General features: G+C 35.6%; 2 protein-coding genes and 1 long non-coding RNA gene across 7 annotated transcripts; 1 reads left to right on the top strand and 2 right to left on the bottom strand.

The window, feature by feature from the left end:
• Positions 1–1,827: 1,827 nt before the first annotated feature.
• On the bottom strand, positions 1,828–2,868 carry LOC122305016. The gene has a single exon (XM_043117278.1). The coding sequence runs from the start codon at positions 2,866–2,868 to the stop codon at positions 1,828–1,830; it is 1,041 nt and encodes a 346-aa protein (XP_042973212.1).
• Positions 2,869–3,912: 1,044 nt separating this feature from the next.
• LOC122305522 lies at positions 3,913–12,847 on the top strand. Of its 5 annotated transcripts, XR_006241152.1 has the most exons (7): positions 3,914–4,120; positions 4,296–5,404; positions 5,547–5,619; positions 11,465–11,659; positions 11,755–11,775; positions 11,942–11,995; positions 12,389–12,847. XR_006241152.1 is itself a non-coding variant. In XM_043118124.1 (6 exons), the coding sequence occupies exons 1-4, from the start codon at positions 4,028–4,030 to the stop codon at positions 11,633–11,635; spliced, it is 1,446 nt and encodes a 481-aa protein (XP_042974058.1). In that variant the 5' UTR covers positions 3,915–4,027; the 3' UTR covers positions 11,636–11,659; positions 11,755–11,775; positions 12,389–12,847. The 5 variants fall into 5 exon arrangements, 4 of the variants coding, with proteins under 4 accessions (XP_042974057.1, XP_042974060.1, XP_042974058.1 ...); XM_043118124.1 differs by lacking the exon at positions 11,942–11,995 and having other exon boundaries at positions 3,915–4,120; XM_043118125.1 differs by lacking the exons at positions 11,755–11,775; positions 11,942–11,995 and having other exon boundaries at positions 3,915–4,120.
• A 3,282-nt stretch (positions 12,848–16,129) lies between these two features.
• Positions 16,130–19,758, bottom strand: LOC122305523. Its single transcript, XR_006241153.1, has 3 exons — positions 19,472–19,758; positions 18,729–18,833; positions 16,130–16,496 (listed from the first exon to the last, which is right to left on the bottom strand). It is a non-coding gene; the product is annotated as an uncharacterized LOC122305523 (long non-coding RNA).
• Positions 19,759–21,141: the final 1,383 nt, after the last annotated feature.

Genomic DNA, 21,141 nt, shown 5'->3' on the forward strand with positions numbered 1-21,141 from the left:
GATCAGAAATCCACTCAAATGTGGGAGAGGATTTCTGATTTTTATCACAAATATAAAAAACCACATACTATGATACGTTCGGTTGGATCATTGATCAATCGTTGGTCCATGATCCAAAAATGCACAAATAAGTTTTTTGCATATCTAGCACAAATAGAGTCATTGTATCCGAGTGTTGCGACCGAACAAGATAAGGTATGTACTATTTTCCTTTAATAATATTGGCTATTTATGTAAGATTTATTCTTGGACAATATTCTTTAAACTTTTTTCAGATTGAAAAGACAAAAATATTGTACAAAGAGATGGAACGAGGGAACTTCACATTGGATCATTCTTGGAATCGTTTGGGACACCAACCCAAATGGCATCAACACATGAATACGCTGAATACGAGGAGAAAGTCACACGATAAACGTCCTTCCAATGAGCAGTCAAGTGAAGTTTTGGGCGATGTTGAAAGGCCTGCTGGAAAAAAAGCTGAAAAGAAAAACTTGAGGAAGCGAAAGGCCTAAGAATCATCTGATGCTGAGTTCAACATGGCATTAGGAGCAATGACAAAGGATAGACTATTGTTCATGGCGAAGAGAAGAGAATGACAGACAAAGGCAGATCGCAATAGAGGTGCACAACTGGAGCTCGACAAAAGAAAGTTCGAGGCTGAGATGATGAGCAAGGATCTTTCTAGTATAAATGCCATGCAGCAAGCCTACTTCCATAAAGTTTAGAAGAAAATTTTTGAAAAGTCCATGTGTGATTCAGATGGTACATCCGAATGAACTGTGCATTTCCAACTTCTAGTGGCTGCCGAGCCACAAGACTTCCTGAGGAAGCATATGGCTCGACAGCCACTATGAATGGAAAATTTTTATTATTATTGAATGGAAATCTTTGGAAGTATTTGTGGTTGGAAAATCTGAATGGTAGTTTACTTTTTGGCAATGTTTGTGGTTAGAAAATTTATAAAGTAGCCAACTTTTTGGAAGTGTTTGTGGATAGAAAAGTTTTGAAGTAGCTTGTATTTGCTGGAAGTGTTTGTGGTTAGAAAATTTGTGAAGTAGCCAGAATTTTGGAAGTGTTTGTGGGGTTGAAAATTTTTGAAGTAGCTTGTATTTTTGAAGTGTTTATGGGCTATTTATTAAACTTGTATTTTGGATCTGTTTATGGAAAGGAAAATCTGAATGTAAGTTGTTTATTGTGTCATTTATTAAGGCTGAATTAGTGTCTTTGTTATGTGGCTGGATTTATGACTTGAGACTGAATTTATTAACTTTAAGAAGCTAGATTTGTTATTCATTTATTAACTCCAGATGTTGGATTTATACAAGTTGAATTTATGGATTTAATTTGGTTGTCTCTCCATTCTAGCTTCCAGGAACCTGCATTTGTGTAGTTTATTTGTGTAGCTTCCAGGAACTTGCATTTGTCTAGCTTCAAGGAACTTGGTTGTCATACAGGGTCTTGTTTATTTTTATAGTTTATACGTACCAAATGGAGTATTTTGAGATCAAGGAACTAGAGCAACGAGCTCAATATAAATATATATATATATATATATATATATATAATTGAGTGTGTGTGTGTGGATGTCAGATAAGTTAAGGAACTAGAGTTGATAAAATTTGGTTTTCTAGCTACCTTAAATTAAAACATATAAAAGTGACCACAATGTTCTACTGTGTTTAGAATGAAACTGTTGGCTATTAAATCACCACTAGTGATAAATTCTCAACATTAAAACAATAAAATGGCAATCATAAATATAACCACATTTTAATGAGTACTACAATACACCACAAGGTGGTTGCACATTTCAAGAAATCCATATTATGCTCGGCCATGCATATTCCATAAGTGCTCGATAAGGTCGGCTTGGAGTTGAGAATGAGTGCCTCTATCTCTAATACGATGATGTTGGGCAATGAACTCCATGAATTCAGGTATATTATCGTGTGAAATTGGCTCGGATGGAGTATCATCATTGGCTTCATAATTGAATTGGTTAGCTCCGAAATATAGATGACGTTCATCTTCAACGATCATATTGTGCAAGATAATACATGCGTACATAATATCTTTTAGAACTTCAGGTTGGAAATACCTTGCAGGTCCATACACAATTGCAAATCTAGCTTGGAGTACTTCGAATGCACATTCCACATCTTTCCTTCCAGAATCCTGGCAAGCAGCAAAGTGTTTTCTCTCTTTCTCATGTGGAGTAGGAATTGTTTTTACTAATGTTGCCCACGAAGGATATATACCATCAGCAAGATAATATCTCATTGTGTATTCATGACCATTGATAGTATAATTGCATAGAGAAGCACGACTTTTGGCCAATGCAGCAAAAATAGATGATCGATCGAGTACGTTGATGTTGTTATGAGACCCAGGCAAACCAAAAAAAGTATGCCATATCCAAAGATCGTAAGAGGCAATAGCTTCCAAAATAATAGTTGGTTCATTTACGTGACCAGAGTACATACATTTCCAAGCATTAGGACAATTCTTCCATTTCCAGTACATGCAATCAATGCTACCCAACATTCCTAAAAACCCACGCCTTTGTCCAACTTCTAGTAATCTCGCTATATCATTGCTAGTTGGAGACCTCAAGTACTCACCCCCAAAGATTGACACGATTGCCTTTACAAATTTCTTCATACTCAACCGTGCAGTGCTTTCTCTAATTCTTACATACTCATCTATAAGATCTATTGTTACCCCATATGCGAGCATCCTAATTGCCGCGGTTATCTTTTGAAGGGAAGACAATCCAAGCCTACCATTGGTGTCTCTCTTTTGGACAAAATAATCATCATGAGTCTCAACTGCAGAATGTATGCGTAAAAAAAGATCACGATTCATTCGAAATCACCTCTTAAAAACGTTTGACAGATATATTGGCAGTTGAGCAAAGTAATCCTTCCAAAAGCGTTCATGACCTTCAAAATGGATTGTGTCAGATGAACATACGAGGTTGAGAATTAGGACGACGTGAAGAAGATGCTCCCTCGGTTGCATGTTATTGTCTATGTAGGGCCATTGCTTCTATCATAAGATCCTCATGATCAAAATAATCTTCATCTAACATATAAAGAGTATTGAGAAAGGGATCCATAAGGAACTAAGAAAAAAAAATGCGAAAAACTAAAAGAAGAAATATTGGTTTTTGATGAGTGGGAAGTAGTTAAAGAATGAATATATTTATAGGGCTTAATCCAAGACTATTAGCTACATCTAAAAATCTTGGCAAAAGAAGGACGGTTAGCTACATTTACAAGTTGGTTTGAAGAATTATGGATATGAATGTTGGGTATTGTGTATGGTGGAATGAATGTGTTTAACCGAGGATAGAATTGTAGGTGTAAAGTTTAGGTAGAGAAGAATGGTGGTTTGTGGAAGTGTTTGTTAGTTTCAAACATTGTAGATATGAATATTGGTTAGATAAAATATTGGCATAATATAATTGTTGGATGATCAAATTGTATATGTGTTTGTTGATTCCTTAAATTATTATATATTTGATTGTTAGGTAGAAGAAGGGTTGGCAAAATGTGTTTGTTGGTAATTAGGTTGAGGAAAAAAATTATTTAGAAATCAATAATTTAAATATCAAATTAAATTATTATTGTACATATAGTTAATTTAATTACAAAATATGAAAAAAAAATTATATTATTATTAACAAAATTATATTATATTATTATTTTGATGAATCCAATGACTAATCTAATGTGAGATTATGGATAGGAAGATTTTATATTTATGAAAAATTTATATTTTTCATCAAATTTTAAAGATGATTTTAATGAAGCCAACGTGATGCTCTTAGACTTGCATCGAGTTGGACGGGCCGGTGGGTGGGCAGCCACTCTTCCTTCAATAAAACATAGAGGCAGGCCCGACTAGCGGTCTTATGAGGCCGCCAATGGCTCTTGGTTCCTGCCTCTTCGAGTACACCTTTAAAAACAAAGAAAAAGAAAGCGAAGAGAAGAGGAAGTTGTAAGCAAGGATCTATTTGACTATGAGAACGAAGACTCGCCTCGGGGGCCGGCCTAAACCCTGCACCTCGCCTTCCGCCACTACCAATAGGGCACTTCCTCTATTCCACGATCAGGTACTTCATCTTAATGTCTTTTAATCTATGATGCTATTTATGGTGTATGCATCGATGCATGTCTGTGCCTATGGTTACCATTTTCAACTAGGGTTCCCGAATATCATATTTTAGAATTTTAACTTGTTCATTCATGTTTCCCGCTTAGCAAAAATCGTATTTATTCGTTTCACAGCCGGAGGATTTTATGCAAACAATTATGCATGAAATGTCGGGTGCGTGCAACGAGGGGCTTCACGATGATGTAGCTGTTAATTTGAATGAAGATACTGTTGATTGTATGGAGATAGATTCTTTTAAGGAGCGAACTTGTATAAGGTGCAATCGAGGTGGAGACGTCTTGGTTTGTCGCGAAATTGGCTGCCCAATTGCTCTTCACGACAAGTGCGTGTGCTTTAAGCCTAAATTCGATGCCTTTGGTCGCTTTTACTGTCCATATTGTTCCTACAAACGAACAATGGTAGAAACTGGACAATTTAGGAAAAAGGCTATGTTGGCAAAGAAAGCTTTGTTGAAATTTGTTGGTGCGAATGCTGTAGGTGGGAATGGGCAGAACCTGGAGGACAATGGTGAAGCTAAGAGGAAAGAGTCCAATGTATCCTTACCTCATGTGCGAAACCAAAACAGCCCTGATCATGAGAAATGTGTGTGGGTGGAGGATCTACAGGATGACAGATGTGAGGCACATGATAGGGTGATTGATGAACTTCACACAAAGCATTCTATACCCAATTCTTGTAGTAATGTACATTTCAGAGAAGAAGAGATCGTACTAGATTTTACAGAAGAAAAATCCAATGATGTGAACATATCTGAAGCACATCTGTCTGATTTTATAGAAGACGGAGAAAGACTACAAGCAGAAGATGCATCACGAATGGATGAAAGTCGGAATGAAGGAAGTTTTGAAGAGGATGAAGAGCAAGCAGAGCCTTTGACTACTTGTCACTCGGATGAGGTGATGACTGTAGATGAGGGACTTCATGCATCAAGAGAAGGATCACATGATGGACTTGAGGCATCTGCAGAGAATAAAGGCAAAAGGGATGGTGAACAACAATTGCAGCCAGAAGCACCAACATCTAGGCCAAAGCGTTTCAAACAAAGAGCTCAAAAAAAGGCACGGCCCCAGAATGCTGGTTTACAAAAGAAATCATCCCCTCATAAATATATGACTCCAGAAAAAGATTCTAGGAAACCAAATGAGGATGTTGCTACCTCTAAGAACAAAAAAGTTACTGCCTCCAACAAGTCAAGACAACCCAGGGAGTCGCCTAAAAAATTGTAAGTTATTCATTTTATTGTGTATTTTCTTATATGGTTTAGTGTTGTGAATGTGAAAATCTGGAGTAAGAATAGTACATAGAGTAGTATTAGGTGTGTGCTTACAATTATTGGTATATTGATATATTGTCCTAACTTGCAGCATGAAGATGACTTTTCCTAATGTGAAACGAAAGAGATTATTCTGGACAGCTGAAGAGGAAGATATGTTAAAGGTTTGAGCTTCTGGACATAGTATTCCTAATTGTTTTTCCCTCAGGAGATAGAATCAACGAATATCATTGAGTGGAACCTCATTTTGTTACTATTATCAACACTCTCTCTCGGCTTTAGTAAGATTTCTCACATTGTTTATTTTATAAAATATTTCTTTGTGAAAAAAAAAAATTTACGGCCAAACGGAAATAAGATATATCTGCTCTGTTTTTGTACTCTCGACAATAGAAAAGCTTCAAGAATCCGTTTGTATGAAATCACATCAGTATTCAGGCTCATGTGCAAATCAAGACAGGTTTTCATGGATATAGCTTACAGAACAGAGAATAGAGCATAAATAAAAGATTTATTTCATGTTTGAAAACATGTGAGCACTGAATTTCTATGTTAAAGGTATGAGTTTCTGGACATAGTCTTCCTGCATGGCTAGATCCATAGTTGCTAATTGTTTTGACCTTGGAGATAGAATCAAAGAATATCATTGAATGCAATCTCATTCTCATTAATATTACCAACACTTGCCCCTTTAGTAAGACTTTCACATTGCTAGTTTTGTAAAATCTTTGTTTCTAATATATATGTATGTATATATATATGTATATATATAATGGCCTTATTGTGTCCGGTGGCTGTGTCATCGGCAGCCTCGTGCTAGGAGTGCATTTGCGATCTGAAGAGGCTTTGCAGCTGGATCCGACATCCTTTGGAGGATCTTTGTCCAGCGGGGTAGCACAGAAGGGGGTGATGGACGTGTCTGGGCCGCCTCCTTCCATCGTGGCTTAGCGATGCCACTGGCACCAGCACTTTTAGAACCTCTGCTGGATCGCACAGAGGAGAGGACGGGGGTGCAGTGGGATGGACTGGTAACCTGTTAGGAGCCACAAAACAGGCCGACGACGCTATCTGGGCTGCCGGAACCCTTCACTGACGCTCAGAAACTGGTAACCTCGCCGGAATATGTTTTTGTAGCCGAAAAACCCTTCCCGGCTGCTTTCAACTGTGCGGAAATGATGGGCAACTCAAAGGAAGCTGAAAGGAAGGGGTTATGGTAGTATGTGAGCTTCCAAGTGGAGTGGAGATGATGGATGAAATGGGGGAGGATGCAGTGAAGGGCAGCTGCTGTGTTGAGGGGATAGAACCTACTCCATTGAACTCTTTCCATCCAAGGGGGTCAGATTGGGTTATTCAAACAGCTATGGAGCTCAAACATGTCGTTGGGATTAAATGTGTGGGTTTTGAAGATGAATTTTTGGCACTTCTCATGGCTATGGAAGCTGGTCATTCTCAAGCCACAAATGATCAATCATTTGGTTTGGGCCAAAAGGAAGAAAGAGAACTCAAGAGGCTTACGTGGGCAATGAACGATGAGGGAGGGGAACAGAGCGCTAGCCGGGGACGTTTTAAGGAAGGGCAACGACGGTTCCGATATGAAGCCAAAAATAATTTCTTGGAACGTAAGGGGGTTGAACGAGCAGGCCAAATGGCTCCAAGTCAGGAACTTACTTCGACAATGGCAAGGCGATATCATTTGCTTACAAGAGACCAAACTAGAATTAATTACACGGCCAATAGTTTGAAGTTTGTGGAGAGGGCATCATGTTGGGTGGTCGTATCTACCTTCCAAAGGAGCATCGGGGGGCGCATCATGTTTGACAAAAGGGTGGTGGAAAGATTAGAGGATTGTGTGGGGGATTTCTTTGTGGCTTGCTCCTTTGTGAATATAGAAGATGGGTTCCGATGGGCATTTGTAGGGGTTTATGGTCCTAATCTTGATGCGGAAAGAAGATAAAGGTGGGAGGAATTGGCAGGAATTCTTAGTTGGTGGGAACTACCAAGTTGTTTAGGGGGGGATTTCAATGTATCACGCTTTCCGAGTGAAAGTTCAAGTACATCCTACATCACACCCGCTATGAGTGATTTTTCTGAATTCATTTTAGAATAGGTACTTATGGATATCCCACTAATGAGAGGATCGTTTGCCTGGGGTCCAACACTTGACGACTCCCCATCTTGGTCGAGAATTGATAGATTTTTGCTTGCTTTTGATTGGAAGTTACATTTTCCTGATGTAACCCAAAGACGACTACCTAGAGTGTGTTCTTATCATTTTCCTATCCTCTTGGATTGTGGAGGCATCCAAGGAGGCAGAAGGTATTTTAAATTAAAAAATGTGGCTAAAATCTGACGGTTTTGTAGACAGGGTCAGACAATGGTGGTCCTCTTATGAGTTCCAAGGCTCTCCAAGTTTCATATTGGCAAGAAAATTGAAAGCGCTGAAACAAGATTTGAAGCTTTGGAATGAATTAAGTGTTTGGCAATGTGCTTTCACAGCAACGATCCCTTTTGGAGGAATTCAGGGATTTGGAGGGCGAAGAGGAGGCAAGAACTCTCACTGAATTCGAAAAAACTCGCAAGAGTCAGGCAGTCATAGATCTTGAACGAGCTTTATTGAAGGATGAGATATCTTGGAGACAGAAATCCAGAGCACTATGGCTTAAGGAGGGAGACAGGTGCACGAAATTCTTTCATAGGGTGGCTAATTCGCATCGGAGGAACAACGCTATCGATACATTGATGGTTGATGGAGTAGTCTCGGATCAAGTAAGTATCAAGGACCACATTGCACAGTATTATGAACACTTAATAGCTAAACAGCAACCATGGAGACCTACAGTAGATGGGTTGTCTTTCTTAGAAATAGATCAACAGTTTATAGGGCAGCTTGAGAGGCCATTTGATGAAGAAGTACACAAAGTCGTCCAAGTTATGGCTTTATCATGGGCTTTTTCCAAACCGGCTGATTTTTTTACAGGTCTTGGAGTATCATGGGTCATGCCCCGTAGATCGGTGGACGTTCTAGCATGTTGGAGAGGCCTTTGAGGAGATTCACAAGTTGCAGCAATATGGAAATTAGTTCCCATATGTATGTGTTGGTGTAACTGGCGAGAGCAAAATGATAGAAGTTTTGAAGACCATGAGAGAACAATGGGGGAGCTGAAAGTTTTTTGCTTTAAAACATTGTTTTCTTGGGTGGGGGCCATTGTTTGTAATGGAATAAATGTCCAAGACTTTCTTCTTTCAGTTGTAAACTCTAGTTAGGTATTTCTCAAGTATTCTCTCTTTGTACTTGGGATTTGCCTATTATTATGAATAAAACTACTTGATTACCAATCAAAAAAAATAATGGCCTTACAAAAATTAGATATATGTGCTCTGTTTTGTACTCTTGATGATAGAAAACCTCCAAGAATGCATTATTGTGAAATCGCATTAGTATCCTGGCGCCCATGCAAATCAAGACAGTTTTTCATGGATATAGCTTAGAAAAGAGAATAGAACATAAATAAAAGAAGTAACCCTGAGAGGTAGCTCAGTTGGTTAGGTCTTGGATTTGCTCCCCAATAGTCACTAATTCTAGTCCCCTCAGGGCCACTGATAGTTTACCTGACAGTTGACTTCAGGACCCCATGGGATTAGTTGAGGTGAGCCCAAGCTAGCCAAGACACCCACGAATATAAAAAAATAAAAAAATAAATAAAAGAAGTTTTTGAAAACATGTGACCACTGAGTTTCTTCATTAACTTTGTCATTTTCTTCGAGTTCCACTTCAACGACTACTTTTTGTTTGTTTCCAAGCTTTTACTAGAATTTCCTCAACTGTGTCATGTATCTTAACGAGCTAAGAAATACAGTACTTATAGGATTTTTTGAAACTGCTTTTTGAGGCAGGTTTCTTTTTATTAAAAAAGCCAAAAAAAATGCAAGTGTAAAAATACATCAACAAACGTTTACAACAAGTATTAAACAATTTGTTCTTGTGTGTGTGTTGGGAACACAGGGGAGGAGGAGGTTATGCGTGCTTTATATTCCAGAATGCAGTAGTATACATGATGTTGGGCTTGATCTCACCTTGAACAAAAGAATGGTGGGCACCAACCACATCAATGCTTGGAATATGCCGGGCGAGCACTTGGAACATCCCGAGCAAGCAATGGCGCTCTGGAAACAATCCAAGCAGCCACTTAACCACCAGCACTCAGAAAGTCCCAAGTGAGCAATGCAGCTTGCTTAAAAGAAAAGCAAGGCGGGCACATAACTTGCCTGCACATAGAGAGCCTTAGACGAGCAATGTGCCCACTTGAGCAGCAATCAAGGTGAGTGGCCATGAGGCTCATTTGGGCTGTAAATGCATAGCCCGAACACGCAAGGATTAGTGAAGGGAAGCAAGGTGGGTGCTTAACCTGCCCACACTAGGAGCATTTTGGGTGAGCAATGAAGCTCTATTGCTTGCCTGCATCATGGAAAGTAATAAAACTCGCCCTGAGGCATAAACCTTTCCAATGCCGGGCTTGGCAACACGAGCCTATGACCCATCATGGACTTTAGACTCCAATAAATTGGGGTTTGGCCCATTGGAAGCCTATTACCAAGGATAAAAGGAAAGTTGACTGACAAAAGTGATATAAGTTAAGTAGGACTCAACTAATCTAAAGAAGAAAGGAGACCCCTATTATTTACAAGGGTAGGCATTACTTGAGTGATGCCTTTTCATGTGGTGGATTTCTTGGCTAGCTGGCAAGGTGCAGCAAGATGTCGAGGCAGTACAGCTGAGTGGAGGATGATTCCTTTGTGTTTGTTTTGGTGTTTATGGTTTGAGAGAAATGGGAGGTGTTTCAAAGATTGTGAATGCACAATGGCGGAATTTAGGGATTTTTTCTTTAGTACTTAAAATTTTTGGGTGAACAATCTTGTGAGGGATATGGATATTTGTAATGCTTTATCTTAGTACTGTTTTGCTTTAGCCTGTACTTAGGTGTATTCTCTTGTATACTTCGTGTGTACTTGGACTATGTCTATTTACTTGCAATAAAATCTCTTATTACCTATCAAAAAAAGAAAGAGACCCCTACAAAAGGGGGGAACTGCTACAAACGAGGGGATCAGATAACTCTAGAAGAAAAGCTTCTCTACCATCTTGGGGGATTCTCTCTCCATAACGGAGGAGTCTTCTTCAACCTCTTAGGAACCCTTATTTCTCCATTGTATCGAGAACTATGAAAGGCTTTGAGAGACTGTAAATAACAAGATAGTGGATTTGTAATGCCTCAATGGAAAGCCCAAACCACATGACCTATACTCCAAAAAGATTAGTCAATGATATAATTGGAGCCTCATTAGAATATTATAAAGAGCAAAAACTGCTCCTTCCCAAACAATGTGGGATCTCATACACTACCTACCGCTATCCTTATCTTATGGGGTATCACAGGATTTCACCCCCAAACGACTTGTAGACATTGACTTTTATGCTGAACCATGTAAATCTCTATGTCTCTCTTTATTTACGTTTTATATGCTTTATTTTACTATTTATTTCATGGATGAGCATGTAAGAATCGTATTAATGCCCAAACCACATTGTAGGCCATTCAACCGTATTGTTGGGCTCCAATCTTGTTGGAAAAATGCATCAACATATGAGAAGACGGTGGTTTGAAAGAAAAACAAACAAATTAAACAAAAAGGAAATCTAAAAAATGAAAAAGAGCACTTAGCATTCACCTGAACCATCCAGAACTAAAGGGATTGCCGAAGCTTGTTTTGAGCTCTAGCAAGCTTAAAGGAGCTGTCCTGTTCAGATACTACTTTTCTTTTCTTTTTTCTGAGTTCCAAGGATAAATTACTAAAACGATTGTAGTATTTTTGTTGATGGGTATAACATTTGCAATTTATTTTAATTGGGATTATGATGTGACTTTTTTCCTGGCGTGGTACAGGCTGCCATATAAAGGAGACGTGCCTGAGTTTCAATTTGTCTGACTTTTAAGTACTATTATGTTGCAGGAAGGAGTGCAGAAGTTTTCAACTTCAGCAAACAAAAATATTCCTTGGAGGAAAATTTTGGAATTCGGTCGTCATATATTTCATACGACCCGTACTCCTGTAGATCTCAAGGATAAGTGGAAGAATATGACGACCAAAGAGTCATCTACAATTAACAAAGAGTCACCCTAATACTTACAACTTGAAAGGAAGAAGGTAATTTTGTGATTTCACAGTCCATTTGATCATTGTATTTTCATAGGTAATTTTATTTCCCTTTTTTTTTTTTTTTTTTTTTGAACCATCTGCAGGAGCTGATTAGTCTCAAGGAGGTGAGATCGTAGTTACTGTTCCACTCTCTCAATATATATATATATTTTTTTTTCTAGTGTTTGGGGGATCTTTTCATAACACACCCTTAATAGTGGTGTTGGACTGCTGGTATTGCACTACTGCCAAAAGTTGCATCTCTTGAAACTAACAAATCCAGAATGACAGTTCTTTGGGAACTATGAGGGCTGATTTTATCTCAACTTTCTCCACGAGTTTGGGGTTAGTGTTGATTGTTTTAGGATAAGATCCACTAAACATTGCAGATATGAATGACGTTTTATATGAAGATTGGAGTATAAGAGTCTTCGAAATTTATAGTTAATAAATCGGCTGCCATCTATATCAACTCATTCTTTACTCAAGGATGCTTATCCATATTATATTGGTGATAACCTGCTAATAGGGGATTAGAATCACCTTTTAATAGGTCGCTTCTAAAAGGTCAAGTTCTAAAAGGTTTGATGCTTTGAACAAGTAATGTATCTAAGTATTCTTATCTAAATTTATTCTCAGGACTGTCTATTAACCTAAATTTACGACTTATTATACTATGTGCTATATTGCCTTCTTCGACTGCTTATACAAGTAGTTTCATCTTTTCATGTGATGCAGGTATTTTTTTAGCGGCTATGTGCTGGGTTGTGGAAGGAGTGGAACAAACAGTTAATAGAAGTTTTGGTGTTTATGACTGGCATGGCGACAAAGGGCATGGTGCCAGCATCTACTGGAGTCCCATCTACCCGTCATTGTGAATTGGTCTCCCCACTCAGTTTCTATACTCGTTCCCATGATGTCTAATTATACGAGTATAACACTAGGAAGACTGGTTGGATTGTGAATTTTGTGTATCCTATTCTGTATATATCTAATCGACACGAACTTTTGTTTGTCAATGAAAATGAAATTCGTATCAAGAAGAGTAAGCAAGGAAAAATCTTTTGCTTTCTTCCTCTTGTATGTGATGGACCGGTACGATCGGCTTTTGTGTTATGTAATATCAACATTTTTCATTTCAATTTTAAATAAAAGAAGACGGTACCCGTAATGTAATTAACGGGTCGTATCAGCGTACACAACTTGCTTGTGCAAATTAATTGGTTTAAACATCAAAATATTATGATTATGGTGGCTTCACGGTAAAGGTTTGGTTTGTCATTTATCGAAAAACAAAAGGTTTTTTTTGAAGTATGGTTGGTTACATCCCCCCTCTCCAAAGCACTCACCTGGATGCAGCGGGAATAACGAGTTTAGCCAGATTTTAATTATGGTCGCTGCTGGTTCACATGGCTTCTAACTGCATTCTTTTTTTTCAAAGTTCTAACTACTTTCTTCTATTGATGCATAGCGACAAGCGAGAATGTACCATGAAAATTTTATAAGAGTAATGTTATTCGTCTTTCTTTTTATCATTAGCATCTTTATAATGGATATTAAATGATTAAATATATTGGTTAAGTATCACTTATTTATTAATAATTTGATGTCGCGTCAAAAACTATTAGGTGGACAGTTATTTTGAATAAAAGTTTTTTTTAATAGCTTTATTAAAAAAAATTATTTTAAATGGATAATAAGGATGTTATTTAAAATCTTTTGTTTTATAAATTCTTTAAAATATAAATATTGCTAAGTGCACGCCTAAAACAGGTAAACTACACGCAAACTTTCTATAAAAAAGTGAGTCCAATTAAAAGATAATATATTTTTTTATACTTTTTAAAGTGTATTATAATTTTTTTATAAAGGAATCATGCAAGACTTGTCCACGTAAAATTTATGTAAATCATTTCTATTAAAATATAGCTATACTTTAAGCCCGCCAGCCCCGATAAATCTACCCTGGCCTGCATTTAGCTATCATGATTAAATGACCCCCTATTTTAAGCTCTACAATTAAATGGTCTTTGACTTTTAAAATTTTTTCTCTCTTAACTTTTTTCTCTCCGTACTTTAACCATCCGTGCACTTTTGTTTTGTGAATGATGGTGTTTGTGGGTGTTTGACGGCGTGGTTGTCTGTTTTGGAAGAAAAATGTATTCTTCGAAACGTGTGGCAATTGAATCTAAGTAGTTTGAGATATCAAGGTAGGACACTATGCGCTTGTGACTAAGAAAGAACGGAAACGTGTTATGGAGATGACCTTGGGGCTTGCTACGGTTAGATGGTTTTCTAAAGCATTGGAGTGTGTAAAGGTTGGGGGTAAGAAGTTTTACTCTATTTTTCGGAAAAGGGTTAGGGGCTTCATTGCCCAGCGTTGTTCTAATCCCCTTGGCTTTTACGTGGCTCTGGTGGAGTATGGTGAGGGAGGCCGTTGGAATTTCATTTTTTATTCTAGGGGAGAGGAATGGTATGGGTTGGAGGAAGCCAGCGGTGTTATTGAAGGAAGCTGGAGGAGAAGGTGGCTCTACCTGTTTGAAGGAATTTCATTTTTGGCTTGTGCTTAGAGAAGTGAGGGGGGTGACAGGGGTGCTTCAGTGGGTGTTCTCTTAATGTGGGACAAAAAGTGATGGAAGCGGTATAAGAGTGTGTTGGGTCTTTCTCAGTCGCTAACTTATTTTAAAATGTGGCAAATGATTGGGAGTGGGCGTATGTAGGCATCGATGGGCCTAACTTGGATAGAGATAGGAGAAGGTTATGGGAGGAATTGGCAAATTTATATTGCTTATGAGATGTGTCGTGGTGCATTTGGGAGAGGGTGGGGGGGGTGGGGGGGAGAGCACTTTAAAATCACTCTCTTTCCCAGCAAGAGATCAGGGAATCATTGCAACTCCTTGGCTATGGAGGAGTTATCAGAGTTCATATTTGATTTGGATTTCTTGTCTCTCATTCATGGGAGGCCCACTTTCCGGAGCTGTGCCAGAAGTGGGTGCCCCGTATTTGCCAAAATTACTTTCCTATTTTGTTAGATTGTGGTGGTATTCATGGGGGACGCAAATATTTCAAATTTGAAAATATGTGGCCAGCAGCTAATGGTTTTGTTGAGAATGTTCGGTCTTGGTGATCTTCTTATCAATTCACGGGTACTCCCAATTTCCTTCTTGCAAGTAAGCTGAAGGCTTTAAAACAAAATTTAAAGAAGTAAAACTTGGAAGTTTTTGGTAGTGTTGATAACCAGAAGACTACCTTAATGGAGGAGCTTCAGGAACTTGAGGGGCGGGAATTGTTTAGGGATACCTTAGACAAGGTTTTGTTGAGGAAGAATTTGGTTGCGACTACTTTAGAAAGGGTATTGTTGATGGAGGAGACCTCGTGGCAACAAAAATTCAAGATCCTTTGGTTAAAAGAAGGTGATAAGTACACAAAAATTTTCTATAAAGTGGCTTATTCACATTGGCGCTACAATACTATTGAGACACTCCACTTAGGTAACAAAGTGCTCTCTTCCTCTTCTGAATTAGAGAACCATATTGTACACTATTATGAGAACTTCCTCATGGAGTTGACCAATTGGAGGTTGAAACTCGATAGTTTGTTTTTTGAGTCTTTTGATTTGTAGAGTGCGAGCTGGCTGGAAAGACCTTTCAAAGAAGATGAGATTTACTATAGGTGTAACCAGTCCGATTCAGTCCCATTTTGAACAAAATTTAGGATCGAACCAGAAGGTACCGATTTTGCATTTCTCAAAATCGATTATGCACCGATTACCTTCCTAAACCGATACTTCAGTTTTATCGGTTTTAAATCCAGTTTGATCCAATTTTTCGGTTTTAATAAAATACAAATTGCTAATTTCTCATAAAAAAATCTGTTTATTAAAAAAAAACTGATTTAAAAAAAATCTTTTTTTATTAAAAATCTGCTTTATAAAAAAATCTGTTATGTAAAAAAATTATGCTATAAAAAATATGATTTATAAAAAAATTTGCTATGTAAATAAAATTCTGCGATTGAAAAACTATTATAGAACAAAAACTAAAACAAGAAATCTACTGTAAAAAAAAAAAAAAAAAAAAAAAAAAAAAAAAAAAAAAAAAAAAAAAAAAAAAAAAAAAAAAAAAAACTGCATTAAACCTATAAATAAAACTGCTACAAAAAAACAAAATCTACAATCAAAAAATAAAAAACAAATCTACTATGAAATAAAATAAGTCCAAAAGTTTAAATTACAAGTTCAAAACTCTAACAAATTACAAGTCCAAATTTTAAAAGTCTAAATTACAAGTCTAAAGTCTAACAAATTACAAATCCACATACCAAAAGTCTAAGGGTGAGTTTGGGTGTTGAGAAAAATTGTGAATAGTAGTAAAAAATAATAATAAAGTAATGAATAATAATAAAAAATATGTGAAAAGTAATGAATAGTAGTAAAAGTGGATAAAAAATAATAATAAAGTAATGAATAGTAGTGAGAAGTGTTGGGAGGTACTCTCAGTACCCAAACGCAACCTAATCCAAGGACCAAAAGTCCAACAAATTACAAGTCCAAATTAAAAGTCTAAATTACAAATCTAAATAACAAGAACATCCAATAAAAAACTTTACAACTAGAACAAATAGTTATGCACCAAGCCACCAACTCCAATAATCCATTTAACAAACCTTGCAATTATATGAAAATAAATCAAGCAGTTAATTCCAATAAAAATTTAGTGATTACATTAAATGAAACAAAAAAAAAAAACCTTAAGGAAATATGTTATGCAAGTTGTCTTCCCTTAAATTTAATCATCTCCAACTAAAGAAGTAGGTTTTGAAGAACTCCATAGGTCTTCTATGAGCTCTACACAAAAGCAACAAAAAAAAAAAAAAAAAAAAAATCAATCATAAGAATTAAAACAAAGTACTAATATGATATACATTTTCAAGACAATTAAAGAAAAGGTGAATGATGCTACATACTTATATCAAATTTCTCAAACTCCTCAATATTATCCATTAAAGTGTGAATGTTAATCAGGATAGAAGATGAACAGAGCTAATTTTGTATACAAATAAGGGCTTCTACCATAAGTGGAAAGAGGCTACTGCAAAAGAGATCAAGTACTGGACCTAAAGTGCTAAAAGCCGACTTAGAGGTCATTGTAGATATCGAAACTGCAAGAACATCTCGTATAACTCTTGAAAGCACACAATATCTAATGAAATTAACCTTCCACCAATTCAACAATTCAAATTTCGCATTATCTTCTTCACATTTTTCATCTAAACACCTCTCCAATTCAGATTTAGTCTCCAAATAATTCTTTGACTCCAAACACATCTTAATTTTTGCATGGATAAATGATTCAATTGATCCGAAATCACCTTGACCTATCCCAACATTTGAACTTGTAGTACTAGCTCATCCCTCGCATGATTGGCTTATAGTTTGATTTTGTGCCCCAACATACTTCCGTCATTTTCACAATAACTATCGTATAAATGAGTTAAAGCATCTTTAACCCAATCTACCAACATAAGAACTTTCAAACTATTATCCTCATATAATTTTTCAAAAAGAATATCTAGATAACGCATTTTATATCGATGATCAATAACCAATGCAATATATAACAAAAGATTTATTTTTTTCAATATTTTTCCAATACTCATTACAAGAGAAATATATTTTTACGACTAAAATTTTGCAACCAAAAGGACTCGTTTTCGTTGGAAATAGCCTTTTTGGTTGCAAAATTTTGGTCACAAAAATTCATTTTTCTTGTAGTGACTTCTCAAATTTAGATTTCATACTAAATGCCATTGTCCTCAAATTATAAGATCCTTTCACACATTTCAAATTAATTGCAGTGTCAATTGTCGCTAACTCAAATTCAAAACAATTGCAAGTGATATAATTGGCCCCCGAGAAATGCAAGGTTGCATGGTAAAAAAGTTTTAAAAATTTTACAAACAACCTACTCTTATCTCAATCATCCATGGTTGGAGGCCCTAACTTGGATGCCCCTCCTTTACCCAACTCACTAACACCATCATCATCCTCATTATCATCCTCCCAACGCTCTTAACATATCTCGAATCTTCATCCTCTAGCCATTGAAATGCTTTTTGAAACTTTTCAACCCAATCCAACATCATATAAGTAGAGTTCCACGAGTTGCTACATCTAAGCATACACTACTTTTACAAGTAATATCTTCACTATCACAACATTACCTAAATGTGTTCCACCTTTGTGGAGATGATTTCACATACTTCACAGTCCCTCTAATTCGTGCAATTTATTGCTCATATTCTTTCAACCCATCTCAAACAATTAAGTTCAAGATATGAGCACAACATCTCATATGCAAAAACTCATATTCCAAAATTGTATCTTTTCTATTCCTTATCTTTCTTTTGATATATGAAACTATCACATTATTTGAACTTGGCATTATCGAGTGTAATTGTAAATATTTTGGCCTCTCCCATTCAAGCAAACACATTTCACTTTTTTTACCTAGTGTCTCACCCTTATGGTTTTTCACATTACAAAAACTGATAATTATTTTGTGTATTCTCTAATCTTTATCAATAAAATATACGGTGAGACACATGTAGTTAAAATTTGGTATTGATGTCCATGTATGCTTGGTTAGATAAATGCGTCGTCCCTTAAGTGTAGTTTTCAACTTGTCTTTCTCTCTCAAATAAAGTTTTAAAATATCTTTTGCAACCGTTACATGTAGATGGAATCATAACCAACAACCAACATTTTTGCTAAGGCTTCTCTACAAGTTTCAAAACTAAAAGCAATAGGTACAAGCCCCTCATTGCTTTCTTCAGACCGGAAACCTAATACAGATTGGTTTCTATCCACTTTCCTAAGTGGAGATTTCTTACATGTTTTTTCTAAGTGCTGTAACATTGATTTTGAATCATGTATATTAGGATCACAAGCATAAGAAGTTCAATAAAAATTACATGTAGCCATAGGTCTTGAATTATCCTCAGTTTTAATCTTTATAAAATAGTTACAAACTACAAATCTTTTCTTACCACTCACAGGATCAATAGATGGCTTACTCACATTAGATTTGGGAGAAAGCAGATCATTAGTCGTTGTTGATTCCATGGTCCTTTCCATTGAAGGTTGAACATTGCCTAGTATTTCTATTTCATTTGATGGATCCATCTATAACAAGTTAACAACAAATCAATGTGAGATGATATAAATGCTTTGATTATTTGATTCTTGGCTCCTGTCCATTAATTATTTTTTCATGTTCCCACGATACATTAGATGTTGAAGATTCATGAGAAATGAAATGTGGTTGTAAAAAATATAAACTACCTCTTTGCAACATTATACAATTTATCGAGTTAATAATGAAAGGATAGATTCAACTACACAATGGGAGTGGGCTAGCATTTTATACAATTATGATCAAGTTATAGCTTTGGATTTTATTTTTATATCTATGAATTCTTATAAAATCTTGGGAATAAAATCTCTTATTAGTTATCAAAACAAATTCTTATAAAAAAAATTATATATGTGAAAAAGTAAGTTTGTTCTATTTTGATATTTCTCGATGGTTGAACAACTTGAACTAATAAAATTGGATTATATGATTCAGGTCAAGGGTTTAACAAAAATAAATAAACATCTTGCATTTACACAATATCTGGGACTCATCATAAAAAAAAAATAATAATAATCTCAGATGTTTCCTCTTCATCAGTAAATGCCAAAATAAAATAGAGAACCAGAGATAAAGACAAGAAGAGGACTCCAACAGATCAACAAAATAAGAAAAATAAAACATGTACCTTTATATCAATGATGAGTATCTGAGGGTGAGGGGTTGCGCCGCATGCAGGGGAGGGGCTAAGAAGTGAGAGAGGGTCACAGTTTGCGTTCAGGGGAGGGGCTGCATGGGAGGCGATGCGTGCAGGAAAGTGGCAACATCAACGTGTAGGGGAGGCAGCAGAGAATCAGAGATGAAGTGAGAATATGAGATTCAAGAGAACTCCCTAGGTCTGACTGTCTGAGATGAAGGAATCGTAACAATCGTTTGTTTTTACCCTAAGGGCTAAAGCAAAAAAAGGGGGAGTTTTAATACTAGTAATACTATTATATATACTTTATTAACATATACTTTAAATATATATATATATATATTACATTAACATATACTAATTAATACTATTAAGTTACTAATACTTAATACTAGCATATTATGATACTTAACTATACTAACATCATTTTCATTATATATTATACTATTATAGTGTTACTACTACATATAGTGATTTATATACTAATTTATACATAGACTTAAAGTATATTACTAATAGGAATATAATATTAGACTATAGTATTATTATAAATATTAGTATTAATTATAGTGATTAGAATAAATATATATTAGTATTTGTTAATTGTTATAGTAAGTTTAATTTATTATAACTATATTATTGATAGAGTATAGTGATAGTATTAGTATAGTAATTTAGTATTAGTATTAATATATCATTATTTTATATGTGATTATTTAGTATAGTGATTTATATACTAATTTAGACATAGACTTAAAGTATATTACTAATAGTAATATAGTATTAGACTATTAGTATTAGGTCATAAAATGTAAATTGTAATTCATATAAATTATATACTAATATATATTAGTATACTAAATTACTAATGTACTAATGTCTTATATACTTATAAAAAAAATATTGAGAATTTATTAAGCCATCAAAATTTAGTCATAATATTTGAATGATTTTCTTTCTTCTTTTATTCTTACTTCTTATGATAAAAATGTTATTGATATATATATATATATATATATATATATATATATTATATTTAAAGCATATGATCAATTAAATTTTCATGTCTAAGATTAAACTTGTATTTTATAAATTATAATAACATATCTTATATATAATTATAGTTTATATTATTATATATTTTATATAAAAATTACTCTGAAGGAGGATGACTGGACTTAACAGTAGTTCTTCCTTCTTCCTTGACAAAATCAGTTTTTAAAACATTCAAACTATTTTTTGAAACATAATAATTTTCAAGGAAATCAAAGAAAAGAATATGTTTTTGTTCGGTGTTCATCTTTTCTTTCCATTTGCATTTAACACGTGGTTTTTCAAGATTAGAAAAAGTCGCATAATAAGTTTTTCTCTTATCACGGTTTTCTTTTGAATTGTAATCTTTGAACAAAGAAATTAAATCTATTTCAAAATAATTTCTGTTAATGACATTAAGCTGACTAGGTAAAGGAGCAATGGAAGCAGCCATATCTGAAGCTGTAGGAGACAAAGTTGAAGAAGAAAAGAGCAGCAAGAAAAGAGCAGGACAAGAAAAGAGCAGGAAGCCAACAAGAAGAATCAAGAAAAGAGTAGGAAGATAAGCACAAAGATAAATGGAAAGAGCATGAAGATAAGCACAAAGATAAATGGCAAGAATTAAACGT

This window comes from Carya illinoinensis, chromosome 3 (assembly GCF_018687715.1).
Source record: "Carya illinoinensis cultivar Pawnee chromosome 3, C.illinoinensisPawnee_v1, whole genome shotgun sequence".
NCBI lineage: Eukaryota > Viridiplantae > Streptophyta > Magnoliopsida > Fagales > Juglandaceae > Carya > Carya illinoinensis.

What these genes read in the sequence shown, in the direction of transcription:
- LOC122305016 (XM_043117278.1), bottom strand. Translation starts at nt 2,868, where the DNA reads ATGAATCGTGATCTTTTTTTACGCATACATTCTGCAGTTGAGACTCAT.
- LOC122305522 (XM_043118123.1), top strand. Translation starts at nt 4,028, where the DNA reads ATGAGAACGAAGACTCGCCTCGGGGGCCGGCCTAAACCCTGCACCTCG. An exon ending in AGGGAGTCGCCTAAAAAATT is followed by an intron (nt 5,405 to 5,546) that starts GTAAGTTATTCA and finishes CCTAACTTGCAG; the next exon opens with CATGAAGATGACTTTTCCTA. An exon ending in AAGAGGAAGATATGTTAAAG is followed by an intron (nt 5,620 to 9,458) that starts GTTTGAGCTTCT and finishes TTGGGAACACAG; the next exon opens with GGGAGGAGGAGGTTATGCGT.